Consider the following 17,619-nt stretch of genomic DNA (forward strand, 5'->3'; position numbering starts at 1 on the left):
CAAACATGAAACGGGGATCGTACTTCACGAAGCATTTATTGAAGCTCGCTTGATTGCCTCCCACAATTCTGCAACTGAGGCGCATTATATCAATTTTACTTTATTTTGTTCGTAGCGTACACGGTCGCCTATGCGAGCTCGCGCTCGCGGCGACGGTAACGAAAAAATGTGCATGCCCGTGACACCTGAACTCGTGCGCCCGGTCTTTCGTCGTCCCGAGGCCTATACCAGGCCGATGCCAATGGTGAACGATGCGGCTGCCAGCGCCACTGCTATTATCAGCGGCCTCGGCAGTGATGCCGCTGATCTGGCCGCGAAAGGGGTGAACTTGAACGAGCGATAGACGACGCGGTTCCCCAGGGGCTGCAGCTGGCGCAGGTTTCCCGCGATCCTGTACTTGCAGCCGCCCGTGTAGGTGTACAGGTTGTTCCTCAGTCTTGACAGCTGCACGCGAACGCAGAACGTACCTGTCATTTGCCGATACACGGAGCGCGGAAAAGGAAACACTGCTGGTTCGTCGTAAATTGTATTTTATAAGCCCCGCACGATACGCCCGAGTTGCGACGACGGACGTAGACGTAGAGCGCTCCGCGGGTCAACTTCGAGCACTCGGCATCCCAGGCCAGCGGAACGAAGAATGCCACCTAAAACCGCGTTCGCATCAGCACAATGCTACAGGAGTCCCTCATAGCACTCGCCACGGCTTCCTTTGCCCTTCGATTGCAGGCCTCCGAATTAGAATATATGCCGCACTTATTCTTGACTTGTTTATATATTAAAAGAAACCAAACTGAAATTTTGGTGTATCCATATATAATATGAGATTAAGGCTAGCGTTAGGGCTGCTTTGAAAAGTGGATACTGCGCTGTATCCAACTCACAGTATGACACCCTTATATTACCCAAGCTTATATTACCCAAGCTTATATCCAAGCTAGCGAAACAATAGCAGCAGAGCGGCTATAGGTTTATTTTCATAAATATGCGATGCTGGAGTTTCCCACTGAAATAATGAAATAAAACGGTACACTGAATGTTTCTACGATGACTAAGTAGTACTTAAGAACAGCCGTTTTGAATTAAGATGACTGTTCCTTCGGAGACATGCCGTCAGCGGTGGTGACCGCGAGGTGACGGTTGCTACGTGGTAATTAGTCGCTAATCAACAAAAATTCATGCTAAAAAGAAGCGAGAGTATATATGCTTGTGACGCTACGTTTCTACGTCAATTATATTTCGCACGCTCATACATGACCGCTCCTCAGAAGAGCAACTGGACGAGCGACGAGGTATGCAGCGAAAAGTACAAACTTGCTATTTGTGGCTAAACACGCGCAGCGGCGCTAATCCGTTCGTCAGCAGTTTCGAAGTTTGCCAGCGATGCAGCAGACGGTCGAGTTATACCAGTTTTGCACACCAACATTTATTATGCCTTGTCGCACGCAAGCGTTGACGGTGCAGGATTTGAGAAACGTATGGGAAGCGTATTTCGAAGGGATAAGGGCAAAATTTAGATGAATTTGCAGCTACACAAATCTTATGCTACGTTACAGTACAATGTTCGTTTAATTTCCACGCGGTGGAACCGGATTCAAGTTGTAGCCGCAATGTAGCCGTGTTGCCACGTTCAAGAAAAAAGAAAGAAGAAAAGAAAACGCTTCTCGAATCCGAGCCCGTGTTCGCCATTGGCCGGCGCTCGTGAGTCGGCCACTTACGATAGAGATCGGCACGATAACGATAAGCTTGCCGCGACGATGGACACAATACGCTGTGACAATTGTGTTTGCACGGATCCATGATATCGCGTGTCATCAACAGCTCCTGATCGTAGTCAAAATTACGACGCCCTCCTCTCGTGACACCATACAGCACCACATGCGACTGAAAAGAGACGCCACTCGCCTGCTGCTCTCCGATGGCCACGGTGCTTCTGAAGACCACGACGAAGGCGTCGCTGGTGCACGGAGGGAAGCTGAGCGAGCCCAGGTAGATGTAGTAGTGTTGCGTCGTGTTGGGCAGCAGGTAGGCCAGGGGCATCGTCACCTCCGTCTTGTTGCCGCGGTACGTCATGTGCTCCGAGGCATTGACGAGCGTGTCCAGAAACGGGTTGTTTTGCTCCTGTTTCTGCAGGTATGTCAAAATTGAATCGGAAGGTGCTTTTTTACGTCCCGAAGCACAGCAGGGATAAGAGTGACCCCCAACCCCTTAGTTCGGGCACCGGAGTAATTTTGACCAGCTGTCGGCGTTCTTTAACGTGCTCTTATTAAAGCTGGCCCGCTTCGGCCAGGAATTGATCCCGCTGCATCGTGCTCGGCAACTGAACGTCAAGAACGTCATAGCCACTGGGGCACCGCTACGGGGCCTTGCAGGTGTGGATGTAGCAGTTACAGCATGCTCAGTGGCACTGTTTACGTGTGAATACCCTTCACTTATAGGTTGTGGGTTTCTCACCCGTGCTCTTGGGACAAAGGAACGACAACACACTACTGCAAACAAGCACAAAGGCATTATTGCACCTTTCATAGACTAATGCCTGCTAGCCGAGTTGCTATTCACAAAACATTCCGATGGGGGCGCGACAAATCGCGGAAGTCCGACTCACCGCGACCGGATAGCAAGCGAATATATTCGTCCCATGCTGGACACCAATGCCTGGTCGTTCGCGCGTACGCTCACGCGAACGGTGGCGCGTTCAAACGATCGTGTTCGTCCATTCCGGTGTAGGCCTCGCGAGACGGTCTCGCAGAAGCATGGATCGGCGCACGCGTGGAACGTCCGCGCCGCTAGCCGATCCGAAGCCGAAGAGGAAGAGCCTACTCCCTGTCGCTCCAGACCAACCCCGTCGTTATGTGGCGCTAGCAGCGCCACAGTAGCGCCATCTCTCGTAATGCCCTGAAACCAGACCGACCGCCGCCGGCACTAAGCTACGCGGGGAAGCCAGATCATAGGAGACGCGAGACATGCGGGGAAAACAACCGATAAGGGGACGCGTGAGAGTCGCGCATCCCCACAAGCTGACAGCACCAACGGTTTGTCGGGACCGGCTAAATTTTTCACGGGCGTTCTCGCACGCTGCTCGATTCTCGTCCTTCCATACCTTCACTCCGTCTTCAGCTGCGGCTCAAGAAATTCGATGATGGTAGCACAGTGTTGCAATGGCCGATGCCATGCGCAATATAGAACAAAGTGGCCAGCCATTGCTTTGGCGAGCGTAGGGATTTGTCTCAAATCGAGCTTCATAATAGGAGGTGATTGTATCCCTCGATGGAACACAGTTCTATCCAAAAGGGCTCAACAGAATATAAACGTATGTTACGGGAGAGTTCTTTACATTCAATGATAAAGTACTTTATCAGTGAATGTAAAGAACTCTCCCCATTGCAGTTTCAGTGAAAATTTACAAAGTAGCGCCGAAGTGTTTAAAACGCTCGTTCGAGCAGCCAAGAGCAACTCGAAACGCCACTTTGCCGGTAAAAAAATAAGCCTCGTAGGTTAGAGCTACGGATCGCTCCTGCCACTTCGTTCACTTTAGCTCGAACTATGGGTTGTGATTGACCATTGTCGCACACACTCTTCCTTTTTTTATAGAATGCGATAATACACTCACCTTAAACAAATGCAATTAGCGCTTTGGTCTTGTTTGCTCTTTGCTGTAGTGAAGCGCATATAGCTATACATGCTCACCAAATTGGTATAGTCAATCGTACTGCTAGCGGGAACGCTTGGACAACGTAGCTCACCTCAAACAGTATGACGAAAATGGCCAGCCCCTGGCCACGCCGGATGCATTCAGTGGGCGTGGGCTTCTCTGAGGACACCAGGAGTTGGAGCTGGAAATTAGACACCATGACGAAAAGCCACCTTAGTTCTTCTGTTCCATACAACATGTTTAACACCGCGGCAAGAATATGCGCAATAAATATTGGATCGAGGTTGCGTAAAAGACATTTCTTTATTATTCTGCATTATGGCAACATCACCTAAATCAGTAGTTTGCCAGATTTTCCAGCCATATAAACCTCGACATTCGATCCGTTGGTAAGTTCCCTGCGTTCTTTACTAAGTTCCAATGCACGCAAATTCATTAGTAAACTAACACACTGCTCTATTTAGCTGTTGGGCATACAGACGTCTGCAACAGCATGTCATTAATTTATATTGGCTATTTTTTCTGCCTTCTACGAAAAAACACTCATGAAAAAAAATTGTTTTTGACAAGAAGTGGTTGGACAAAGCGTTACAAGATGTCATTACCAGCTCGGCTATATATATTCTACAGTAAAGCTTCTTAATGCTTTTCCCGTATGTGCCTCCGGTATTCCACACATGCTAATACTCATACAGATTGGCTAAAACTTGACAGCGAATATGATATTAGTCGATGCTGCATGTATGACCGAAAAGCGCTTGAACATACACGTTAATAAAGTGATGTCCTTCGCCCTCAAGTGAATGAGGCAAGCATGCAGATACGAGAAATCATCATCATCATCATCAGCCTGGTTACGCCCACTGCAGGGCAAAGGCCTCTCCCATATTTCTCCAACAACCCCGGTCACGTACTAATTGTGGCCATGCCGTCCCTGCAAACTTCTTAATCTCATCCGCCCACCTAACTTTCTGCCGCCCCCTGCTACGCTTCCCTTCCCTTGGGATCCAGTCCGTAACCCTTAATGACCATCGGTTATCTTCCCTCCTCATTACATGTCCTGCCCATGCCCATTTCTTTTTCTTGATTTCAACTAAGATGTCATTAACTCGCGTTTGTTCACTCACCCAATCTGCTCTTTTCTTATCCCTTAACGTTACACCTATCATTCTTCTTTCCATAGCTCGTTGTGTCGTCCTCAATTTGAGTAGAACCCTTTTCGTAAGCCTCCAGGTTTCTGCCCCGTAGGTGAGTACTGGTAAGACACAGCTATTATATACTTTTCTCTTGAGGGATAACGGCAACCTGCTGTTCATGATTTGGGAATGCCTGCCAAACGCACTCCAGCCCATTCTTATTCTTCTGATTATTTCCGTCTCATGATCCGGATCCGCCGTCACTACCTGCCCTAAGTAGATGTATTCCCTTACGACTTCCAGTGCCTCGCTGCCTATTGTAAATTCCTGTTCTCTCCCGAGACTGTTAAGCATTACTTTAGTTTTCTGCATATTAATTTTTAGACCCACTCTTCTGCTTTGCCTCTCCAAGTCAGTGAGCATGCATTGCAATTGGTCCCCTGAGTTACTAAGCAAGGCAATATCATCAGCGAATCGCAAGTTACTAAGGTATTCTCCATTAACTTTTATCCCCAATTCTTCCCAATCCAGGTCTCTGAATACCTCCTGTAAACACGCTGTGAATAGCATTGGAGATATCGTACCTCCCTGCCTGACGCCTTTCTTTATTGGGATTTTGTTGCTTGCTTTATGGAGGACTACGGTGGCTGTGGAGCCGCTATAGATATCTTCCAGTATTTTTACATATGGCTCATCTACACCCTGATTCCGTAATGCCTCCATGACTGCTGAGGTTTCGACTGAATCAAACGCTTTCTCATAATCAATGAAAGCTATATATAACGGTTGCTTATATTCTGCACATTTCTCTATCACTTGATTGATAGTGTGAATATGGTCTATTGTTGAGTAGCCTTTACGGAATCCTGCCTGATCCTTTGGTTGACAGAAGTCTAAGGTGTTCCTGATTCTATTTGCAATTACCTTAGTAAATACTTTGTAGGCAACAGACAGTAAGCTGATTGGTCTATAATTTTTCAAGTCTTTGGCGTCCCCTTTCTTATGGATTAGGATTATGTTAGCGTTCTTCCAAGATTCCGGTACGCTCGAGGTCATGAGGCATTGCGTATACAGGGTGGCCATTTTCTCTAGAACAATCTGTCCACCATCCTTCAACGATACGAGAAATGCCCGCGTTTAAAATCCACCGCGCGGCGAGGTACACTTTACACTTTAGATGTACACTTTACAACGTTCGCGCTAAGTGACACACTTGTGAGATCCCTCTACAGTTGTCTGCGGTATTGCACGCCAAGTGGGAAGGTATAGTCACGTGAGGGAGCTCCAGTGACTCGCAGGTGCACCTACCTCGGCGGCGAAGTTTCGGTCGTCGATGGTGTGCTCAGAGCCCCGCGGGCTGGTCTCGTTGCCGAAATGAAAGATGCCCTTGGACAAGTTGTAGCGCGCTGGCAGCGGTCCGCCGTAGGACTCGAGGTGGGCGTACAATGGCGTGATGTACACTGTGGGTTAGCGCGAAAAAAAAAAAGAACAGGCTTTGTACAGACGCTGGCAAGCTTCTGAAGATGCCATGCAAACGTTTAAATGAACGACGCTTATGGAAGCGTTTATTCTTTTTTTACGTTGCTGGGTCATTCAAAGGGCTAAGCGGTTAACCGATTAATTGAGCCACTGTCTCATTCATTAATATTCAATCGCTTCGATTGACGCATATTTGGTTAATGGGCTGGCTCATATCCGTGCTTATGTAAAACTATCCATGAACGTGTTGGCCAGCAGTCGGCGCTTCGACGAAATGCACCTGAGAGTCGTTTAGGGTGTTGTGATGGCTATAGGGAATGTCCTATTTAGGCTATAACGCTTTCCTTCCTTTCACTTTCTATGTATTTTTAGCTTACGTAGTACAGGAAAGGTAGTATACGTCGAGTAGCTTCTAAAAAACTGCCCAAATGTTACCCTTCCTTTCGGAGAACATTGATACCACTAGATTGTCGAAAAACTCATTTGCGTGCACTGAAACCGCGGCAGTGCCACAGTATAGTTTCGTGACTTCTACCTTTGTAGATTATCCATAGCGGACATGGAGGAAAGGCAGTTACTTCCTTCCTCCGCGAAATGTGTATGTGATACGCAGTGTGACTCACGCGCGTGTCCTCCGTTCTCGATAGCGAAGCGGAAGGGCACGTTGTAGCCGAGGAAGGAGATGGGCCCGAAGCTCTTGAAGCTCGTCTGCAAGAAGTTGATGTTGATTGGCGACTGGCTCGGGCTGCCGCACGCACTCTCGAAGGCCGGCCAGCCCGCCTCGTCTGCACAGTCATTTCAGAAGGTGCCATCACTCGACGGAACACTACGCGCCAACGTGCTCGCGCTTTTAATGTCGTCGACATCTACGATGTTACTGCGCATTGCGTCAAACCGAACCGAAAGCAAAAGCTTGCAATTCCTGTGTCGCTATACACAGACACGACTGTTGTTTTCTTTTTTTCAGTAGCCCCCTTAATTTCGATTAAGGTATGCAGAGGAGGTGAGGAAGTAGATATGGGTAGCCACTTCTACTCCCTCGCTCCCTCCTCCTCCTCCTCCTCCTTCGCGTTTGTGATGTGCGTTTGTGATGTGTTGTGATGTATCTTCGCGTTTGTGATGTGCGCCAAGCTGCACATATCAGCACCGGTTTATCTGTACCTTCATTTTGTAGCCTAGGAGATAACAGAAAGTACTGATTTCATGCGCGGTATCCAAAATCGAAAAATCTCCTCGCATGCATTTGGAGCCCCTAGTAAGTGCATCTCAACGGTTCGTTCCGTGGCTCATTTAATACTCTGTGCAGGTTTTAATCTTCGACTTCTACAGTCATAAGGGTCGTATTAAAATGTTTACGAAAGATCGCGTAAGGTGAAATATACAGCAACTCACGAAAAGAGAAAAAGCCTTAGGAAGATCAACATTAGAAAAAGCCTGATCTCTCTCGCCTCTGCATGGTACAGTAAGACGCCGCATAGGAAATGAAGTAGACACGAAAAGCTGGTCCACTTCGAGCTTGCGCGCATATGGCAGACGTAAATTAGATCCAAGTTTGCCGTTACGCGTGACGTACGCGGCAAGATAATTTCGTTACTGTATTTAATGACGTTTATGTCCCAAGAATTCCAATGAGCCGCCATGTGTATTTATCTAAAGCGTCCTATCTTTTCTGTGGCTGGCGAATTATAATACTACTTCCCTGCATGGACAACATGGACTTCCGGTCTTAAAACTGTCAAGACACAAGTCGCAACAGTGGCGAGAAAATAAAAAGGAAGCGCGCAGAGATGTCGCCACAAGCGTATATATAGTGCGGACGTTCGCCGACTTTTCGACTGAATGGCGTCGTTGCCGCATGCGTATAACACGGACATTAACTCACTTCACTTTTCGTATTAACGGCGCTGTTGTATGTAGCAAGCGTAGCGAGGACGTTCGTGCACGTTTCGAATCAATGCGTGTAGTTGACGCACGCGTATATGGCGGAGTTTTGATCATTTTTTTTTCATATCAGTGGCGTAGTTGCCGCAAACCTATATAGCGCAGGCGTTCACTCACTTTTCGTATCAACGGTGTCCGCCCTCGTCGCGTTCCCACACTGCGGCGTCTTGTAAGCCCACCTGGTTCCGTCGCAGTACTCGCCCCCTGCGCACGGCACGCACACCTCGTATTGATGCCTGAACGCAAAGTGCAACTTACGTCATAGACATCACCGTGCAACGAAGTTGAGTCAACTGGTCTGAGCGCGCGTGTGCAGCTCTGGATGCTGAGAGGAAGCGTGCATGTGCAAAACGGGCAGACGGGGTCCGCGTTTTGCACGCGCGCTTCAATCACGCACGAAACAAATGAGCTCATTATAACCTTACGACCCGTCGTCCAAGACTATACTGGTCCTGCGAAGAAGCTTCCAAACAAATTTTCGACGGACTTTGAACGAGATTCATTAAAAGAGCAGGAGGATCCTGACGCATCGTCCAGACCGTTCAAAGCAATCTATAATTTCTTGAAGGCCAGTTTCAGTGCTGCCGATTATTACGAACAACAAACAACTGGTTTGATTTCGTTTTCCGGAAGAAATAATTAGAATGCATAGCCACAACATCACGAATGAATTTGCCATAAATGTGACACTACTGCGAACAGCTGTCGTCGAGCTGCCGGGCCACGCATCCCAACCACTTAGCCCGACCACTCACATCCTAGTGGCGTCAGGGAGCGACTGGCGACGAGCCGGCGCATGGGTCTTCTGGCCTGCTCGGACCCGTGGAAGGACCAGCAAAACAGCCACGTGGTCAGCAGCACCGATGACACGGGCGCACCACGCTGTCCGCGGTAGTTGATGCCTGAGATCACATCGGCGGCAATTACGTCCAAGGCTCTGACACCGTGATTGAAAAAAACTGGGTCCCGGGTACTCGCACTTCGGTCTTAAGAGGAAGCTGCAGCTCGGACACAACTCCGATACCCTGCCTATTCAAACGCATGTAAAACGCAGAAAAGCTTTTCTAGAACAACACGCTGCGCCGATTTTAACGAAATTTGTGGCATTAGAGAGCGAAAGTAAAATTCTAGTGGTTGCATCGAAGCGGAAGTTTTATTTGGGATCTAAATATTTTTACGATAATTGCCGAAAATTCGTAAGCTTCAAAATATAAACGAACGAAGCTTACAAATTCGTAACTCTGCACCAACAACAGATATGGCAGTTTTGTGAACTGCACCCTGACGGGACAAAGATGATGTATTAATTTATATCACACGTGAAATTACTACAATGCTCGCAAGAGCTTTGCAAAAGTTATACTCACAATAATTGGTGTATTTAAGAGCCACGTATAATGCCTAAACTTTATCCACTTTAGACATGTACCACTAGATGCAATTTGCAGCACTGTGACATCATTTTTCACTGCTGGTATACAGAGTTGTATACTCCGTAGTTTCGTTTTCTGAAAATTCTCAAGAATATACTTTTTTTTAATCGACGGCTTAAATTGAAAGTCCGCCTTCAACCGTCCATAGATTTTAACATTTTCTTTCAAATGCAACAAAGCTCGTCGAATTCGGTGCAGTGGTTGCCGAGAACTATGATTTCTCCTTTCCCAGATGGGAGTCCTCGACGTAAATAAAGAATCCTCTTACTGTACACGACTGGAGGCGCCAGCGCCGAATGCAGGGCATTAACACGCTGCCCGAGTGGTTACCGCCTTAGAGCTAAATGATAGTTCGTTTCAGAGACTATACGTTCTGCTGTCCACCGATTCTAGAAAACACTCGGGCCTGGATTAAAAAAAAAGCTAGAATTATTTGTAATGGCAAATCAGTAGCGAAGGTGGTGGGCGAGTGCCAAAGGGTACTTACCAAAGAAAGTATTTGTGAATATGGACTCCGGATATCAGCGCTTATGACTGAGCAGATCTGAACTTCCTAACGCCGAGGTTACGGATGTATCATGCTGAGCACGGCCATTCATGCTATAGAGGTTTCAGAACAGAGAGTTATGTTCCTGGCGTCCTTGCGTTCTAGACAGCTGGACATCAGGGCCCGAATTCACAAAGCTTTTGCTTGAGTGCTGTTTATCATTGGCTGGCCTCTAATCATATGCACTAACTAAAAATGCTAATTTTGCGTTCAATAAGAATTTGTTGTGCATGTGTATGTGTATGTGTGTATGTGTATATATGTGTATGTTATTTGCGCACAATTTTGTATGTACGCATTCACATAGAGATTTTCATTGTATTTTGTATATACTGCATGTTTTACTGTATTTCTGCTTCTGCTGTATTGCGGTAGGGGGAGAGGACCTCTGTCAAGCTGTGTTTACACCTTTACATCGTTTTAATTTGCTTCCTTTCCAAATAAAAAAAAACAATGTTTTGAATCTCCTCCTACCACCGAAATAACATTCAATTGAAATTGGAATATCGCCAGCATGAGCGTTGGATGGAATTTTCTCTTAGGTGCAACTCTATAGCTAAGGAGCTTTTCGTGAATAACTTATAGATAGTCTAATAACGTTTCTGATGATGTAACTTTGATGTCGCTAAAGTTCAAGAACACTGTGCACGCTTTTATTCATCTCTTTGTGTCCTTTAATCTTAGAAAAACTAACGCGTCTAATCCATGGATCACAAGAGATGTTGTTCATTTCAAAGAGAAGTTAACCGCCTAAAATACAAAAGAAAGAAATGTAACACTGAAAGCATACGAAATGAAATCATCCTCTTGTCCTCGAAACACTAAAATCCATCAAGAATGGAACACTTTTTACAAGTTCACCTACGTAGGCTCATAAAGGAATCACCTACTAAGTTTTGGAGATTCATATCGCCGAAAACAACTCGTGCTGATACCTTCGTTATAAAAAAAGTGCTTACCGGCTCAGAAACCGAAATCTCAGATGCATTCAACGAATATTTCAAATGAGTTTTCACATGCGATAACTCACGCATACCTCATTTTGCTGAATTTGAAAGCCCGCCTGCCATTGATGATTTGGAAATTACTGAACCAGGTGTACTTAACTTTTTGTTAACTTTAGACGAGAGAAAATCCCCTGGACCAGAATAAATACATAATGCCTTTTTAAAGTTGTATGCTGAATGGCCGTCTAAATTTCTGACAGTTATCTTCATGCATCCCTGTCGTCATGTGCATTGCCGGACGGCTGGAAAATGTCTAAAATAATATTTAAAAGTGGAAACAAACAACTGATTACAACTTATCGGCATATAGCCCTAACCTGTTCCTGCTGTAAGTTACTGGAGCACATCATTCATAAACACATTACTGTATTTCTTGATACTCATTCTTTCACCAGCTCAGCGTGGCTTTAGGCGTGGTTTCTCGAGCATGACCCAACTTGTTGAAGCAATTCATGATATTACTTCAGCTATAAATCAGCGAAGTCAAATGGACGCAGTGTTTTTGGCCTTAGCCAAAGCTTTTGATAAGATTTCCCACTCGAACCTACAAATTAAGCTTCGTAGAATACTAAAAAATAATCTGCTTTGTGACTGGCTTGAAGCATACCTGACGTCTCGGCACCATTACGTCGTTTACAGATAACTTTCATCTAAATTTTTACCGGTTGTATCAGGGGTAGTCCAGGGTGCCGTGGAGAACCCTTACGTTTTCTGCTTTATATAAATGACATTGTTGAAAGTCGTAACGCAAAACTCCGATTGTATGCTGATGACTGTCTATGTGTTCTGTTATAAATTCACATGGTGATCAAGTTAAACTGAATGTTGAACTCAACTGCCTATTGAACTGGTGTGATACGTGGCGGACGAGTGGGAATTATTGTAAATGTGTCGTTTTGGACATTACAGTTAAGAGGCGTTCACTAGCTTTTGACTATTCAGCTGATGGTAACCAACTTCTTCTAGTTTTGGAATACAAATATTTTGGTCTTCACACAATTCATGATCCCCGTTGAGAACGTCATATTAACCACCTTGCTAATAACGCCATGACAAAATTACATCGTGTGAAGCGATGTCCTCGCAATTTCTCTAGGGATGCTAAACTTTTAGCGTAAAAGTCTCTTGTTAGAACTATTCTGGAATATGGCAATAAAATATGGAAGCCATTTACATCTCTTAATATCAATAAAATACAAAGGGTGCAAAAGAAAGCACTCATGTTCATTTTCAATTAGTATGGAATTACGTCCATTGCTCAATTAAGTGATACAGCAGGTTTGAGGGCATTATCAGAGAGAGTTAATATAGCGCGCTTGCGTTTCTTGTTTAAAGTTGTTAAAGGAAAATTAAAAAAGAACACTCACGAATACGGCACACATTCTCTTGGTTACGCTACGAGACTCAGATATCCTTTTACTTTGCTTCCTTTTCAAACAAAAAGAAACAACGAGACTCAGACATCATTTTAATTTGCTTCCTTTGCAAACAAAAAGCAAGGTTTTGAAATACTCTTTTCTTCCTCGCTCGGTAGTCAAGTGGAACGACCTTGGTAAGTGAGTGAGTTGAAGCGGACGACGTGAATCAATGTCAGGCATTCATTCAACACAGCATGTGAAGTCTATTTCGTGTCATTTCCTATTTTTAATGCTTTGTATTTTCATGATTACGTTTCCTAATCGCGTACAGCATTCTTTCCAAGTTCTGTCTTCTTTATTGGTTTACTGTTTTACTATTTTGATGTGTACTGATGACGGCCCCTACCTGGGGTTAGCAGTATTGCAGATAAATAAATAAATAAATAAATGAACCCAGGGCCCGAATTCATTAATCGCCTCGTTCGCATGAACTGTTCACCGTCGCGGCTTATCGCCTTCGACTAAACTTGTTCGGTGCCGCGACTTGACCGGTGCTTATTCTTAGGAACCGACCACAAGCGCTCTCTGCAGTGCACAACAGTGGCACTCCACCGCAGCTCGCGACCTCGCGCATGGCAGACCGCCATGGCCCCCGGACGGGGGACCTAGAGATGCGAAAAGAGATCCGCCTATATTTTTTCCGTACTTCGCCGATCGGTAGACACTGCCGATTCAGTCATAACCAGGATATGAATCGAATAAAAGAAAATTGATTGGACGGCCTCTCTCACATTTGTCTTGAAACTGTACTTTTTTTGTGTGAGAAACCTTTCTTTAGTCGTCGTGCTCGCAGTCTGTTGGCGTAGGCCCTCAAATCGCAAAAAAAAACTGTAATCGACATGCATAATCGTAATGCCTTTCTTTTTTTTTAACAGTTAGTACAACGGATATATGAGGCTCAAAAAATTAAGTCCTGTGGTTTTAGATTTCTAACAAGCTCTGATTATCAGGGGCACAGTCGTGGGGGAATACGAATTTAGACCCGGTTCCTTACCGCGCACCTAACGTTACGCGAGCGTTTTTGAATGCAGCCTTCTTGCGGCCGTCACAGCCGAGATCGAACGCGTGACTTTATAGACTCTAGCAGACCAACGCCACTACGTCTAAGCTACCGCGACGGGTAGCATCTATGCGAATACTTCTACGCCGGCAAATACCTCTGCTTTTAAAGAAAAACCTCTCTCACTATTAACCGAAAGTTCAAATGTGTTTGTATGAGAAGAGACATCCCATTACTGAACTGCGGCATAATTATAGTGAAGTACATTAACTAACCGCTAATTCCCTCGTCTTCTATCAAGTTGGCACACGCAAGACTAATAATATCCCGCTTTGACTCCCCCTCCCCCCCAAGAGATAAAAATAAACGCCCCGTCCCAATTCGTCCGGCTGCAGGAAGAGATCCGCGGCCACTTACGCGAGGGTAGCATCCTGGCGAGAAGTGGGAAGTCGTCGCCTTCGCTCGTCGAAGTCCCAAACCAAACGGACCGGTAGCTCGAACGAGCCTGTCTTCTTCTTCTCTCCTGGCACGTGAGCAGGCAGTGACGGTGGCGATGATTGTCATCGATCTTACGATAACGCACGCGCCAGTGACGCGGGTATCATTATTATTATTATTATTATTATTATTATTATTATTATTATTATTATTATTATTATTATTATTATTATTATTATTACGAGTCTCAGAAACCAAGACCACAAGGTTATTCCTGAGCGCGCTAATAAAATTTATTTAATTATTTGTTTATTTATTTATTTGTTGTGAAAACGTGTATACACTTAAGAAGGATAGAGCAAGCGAGTAGCATTTATTTGTTAGTATTTATTATATTTATCATTTATATTATATTATATATATTATATATTGACGCGTATATTCTATTTAGAAGACAACGACGATGGGGGCAATAACGGACTCCGTCTAGTGGGTGGCTGAGATTCTAGAGAGGATGAAGAAGACGTGCCTCGGTTCCGTTTGTTTTTGAACAGCTTGTCCTGCTATTCTTGAACGTCTCCCTGTCTTCTGTCCGCGTTGTACCGCGACAATATATAATATATTACATTATATTTATTAGTAGTAAGTCACTTTCCGCAATATATCTCATTTTCGCTAGTACTAGTTTGTCTATCTCCACTTGGTCTGCTACAAACTCGGGCACAAGTAGTGACCACCTTCCTGTTATTTTTGAGCTCGTATGCCCATTGACTCAAATTACTATGCATTCAAATACTTTTGTCAATTTTAGCACATTCAAAAAGGTCTGACACGTGGCTTTATCAAATCAGCAATTGGATAAGGAAGAAAAGAAATACATAAATTTATTGTCTGTTTTAAAATATTCCGCGAAAAAATCTCAATTCACTGTGCACACCACTGAAAGCGGGTGTTCTAATTCTTGGTGGAAAGCTGAATGCTCACGCCATTACAGGATAACAAAAGCAGCGTTACAAAAAGCAATGGGAGAAACTACAAGTTCGCCGCAGCAACATTTAAAAGAACAGTTGGAAATGTGAGACAACTTTCATTGTGAGCACTTCAAATTTATTACAAGTGCCACCAACAAAAAATCACTTTTTCGATTTCTGAGGAATAAAAAGGTCCTTCCGGCACAAATGAACGTGCACACTGTGGTTCCAACACCCTGCGAATTGGCCAAATTACTGGGAGATACTGCTAAAGGTCTAGAATGTCGCTTTAAATCGATTTTGCCCAATCACGCTACGCCACCTACTGATTTGAAGACTTCGAAGAAGTTACAATTTCGGAGCTGGAGAATGTATTGAGCGAACTGCCTAATTCAGCGTCAGGCCCCGATGACATCACTACGGCAATAATAAAAACATTAAGATATCATCACACGCATTACATACCATGGTAAACCATTCTATTAAAAATTCGTGGATTTCCTCCGAATGGAGACTTGCAAAAGTTATTCCATTATTAAAGAAACAAGGTGCCAGTTGCGAATTAGATAACGTTAGGCCGATATCTCTTATATCTAATGTAGTAAAACTCGTCGAAAGAATTCTACACGACCGCATAGATAATTGGCTGAGAGATAACATGATTTTTAGCCCATGCCAAATTGGCTTCAGACGTGGGTGCTCGATCTGGTGTGCCCATGTCGAACTAGAAATTCGTATTGAACTAGCTCGATGTCAGAAAAAAATATGCAGCCTTAGTCACTTTGGATATCACTAAGGCGTATGACAGCGTAGAACATGTAAGCCTAATAAACGCGCTTCAGAATGCTGGTCTGCCAGAATATTTTGTCGCGTGGGTTTACGAATTTTTAAACGGCAGGGAATTTTTCTGCTCTCTACGCGGATTGTCTTCATCAACTTATCAACAGTCAAGAGGTTTACCACAGGGATCAGTCCTATCTCCATTGCTGTTTAATATTTTGATGAGTACTGTACATTTGCCACAGGATGTGCATGTGTACATATACGCCAATGACACTGAATTTTTTCGCTGCACAGACTTACATCCTTTGTATCAAACTCTACAGTCTTACATGAGCCTCCTAAAAATGTGACTTGATGAAATTCACCTTTCTCTTGACATGAGAAAAGCGCCGTCCTAGTTTTCCCTCAAAGCGTTTTTGTGCAAATATCGAGTCTTTATCGACAAGACAGTACCCCACAGATGGAATCGCTTAAATATCTGGGAGTAATGTACGCCGAAAAGCCTAATTGGAGCCCCCATAAAAGCATATTACCTCAAAGTGAGCACGCGCAGTAGGAATGCTGCGTAGGCTCAGCAGCAATCGATCAGGGTTGCGTCGGCATGTTCGCATTATGATGTATTGCATGTATGTTCGCCCGATAATAGAGTTTGGCTGCGTTTTGTTTTCTGGCGGACCTGCATACGAAATTCGGCCTCTGATTCTATTAGAACGAGAGGCGTTACGTTCATGCCATGGGCTTCCTAAATTTGTCGCTAACGACATATTGTCAAGAAGCACGCCTGCCTTCTCTCCTCGTGCGATTTCATATCCTATCCGTACAAACGTTTCTAAAGATATACGCATCACCACAGAGGAGATCACAATACGTTTCGTTAAGGAGCAGGCGTCATTTTTTACTGTCAGTGGAAAAGCTCACGTTGCCCTCAAGTTATTTTCGCTCAAAAACGATTGGACCCACTAAACGTTCACCTATGCGAGGTGGTCTTACTAAATTCCTCGGTTCCAGATGCTACACTTTAATTTGATGATATTTTTCCAAATAATGCTAAGCATCTTCCCTATTAATATCTGAATAGTATTCTGGAAGACCACCTTGCACACCGGGATACAAAGACCGTTATAGCAACTGATGCTTCCGTCTGTGAAGAAAAGGCAGGGGTGGGCATTGTTATCGCCACATCTAAATTCGTCTTTTTCGATTCGGCTACCTGACTTCACACCTATCTTTCAGGCGAAATGATTGGCAATTCTCTTAGCTTCGTGCGAATTGCCATTATCTCTTGCATCAGCCGTAATTTTAGCCGATTTTCTGTCTGTCTGTTCTCCCCTAACCACGTCCAAAGTGTCAGATTCATTATAAACTTTCTATTCCCTTCTCCCAAGACACTTATATCTCGTTAGTTTGGTGTGGGTGCCAGGCCACAAAGGCATATGTCATTAAACGAATCTGCATATACACTCGCAGTAGCATCCCGCGATGGTCCTATAATCCCCATTTTACCTTCGTCGGCTTTCATCACTGCGGCGCGATTCAGAAAATATACTACTACAAATGAGTTCGCGCAATCACCACTGGCAACAGCTCATTTTCCGCTCAGTTTTCCTAGGACCAAATGGTGCTCCTCTAATAACAAATGGTGCTCCTCTAGAAAAATTGAAGTAATGATTAGGTACAAGACTACCGTGCCGAGTCCCCCCACTGAACTTTGACCTCCACAGGTCTTGGGCACAGGGCACAAGGGCTTTATCGCCCTTGTGCCCTTTATGCAATGAAAGTTAATCTCTGGAACATTTCCTTTTGACATGCCGCCGTTT

At 44.8% G+C, this 17,619-nt stretch overlaps 1 protein-coding gene across 3 annotated transcripts; it reads right to left on the reverse strand.

The window, feature by feature from the left end:
- Window positions 1-17: 17 nt before the first annotated feature.
- LOC142576045 (carbonic anhydrase 12-like) lies at window positions 18-14,132 on the reverse strand. 3 transcript variants are annotated; one of them, XM_075685949.1, is made up of 8 exons: window positions 14,028-14,132; window positions 8,961-9,107; window positions 8,323-8,409; window positions 6,888-7,049; window positions 6,094-6,245; window positions 3,741-3,830; window positions 1,903-2,124; window positions 18-444 (listed from the first exon to the last, which is right to left on the reverse strand). In XM_075685949.1, the coding sequence occupies exons 1-8, from the start codon at window positions 14,038-14,040 to the stop codon at window positions 223-225; spliced, it is 1,095 nt and encodes a 364-aa protein (XP_075542064.1). In that variant the 5' UTR covers window positions 14,041-14,132; the 3' UTR covers window positions 18-222. The 3 variants fall into 3 exon arrangements, with proteins under 3 accessions (XP_075542064.1, XP_075542065.1, XP_075542066.1); XM_075685950.1 differs by lacking the exon at window positions 8,961-9,107; XM_075685951.1 differs by lacking the exon at window positions 6,888-7,049.
- Between the last annotated feature and the right edge of the window lie 3,487 nt (window positions 14,133-17,619).

The sequence above is a fragment of the Dermacentor variabilis genome, chromosome 3 (genome assembly GCF_050947875.1).
Source record: "Dermacentor variabilis isolate Ectoservices chromosome 3, ASM5094787v1, whole genome shotgun sequence".
Classification (NCBI taxonomy): domain Eukaryota; kingdom Metazoa; phylum Arthropoda; class Arachnida; order Ixodida; family Ixodidae; genus Dermacentor; species Dermacentor variabilis.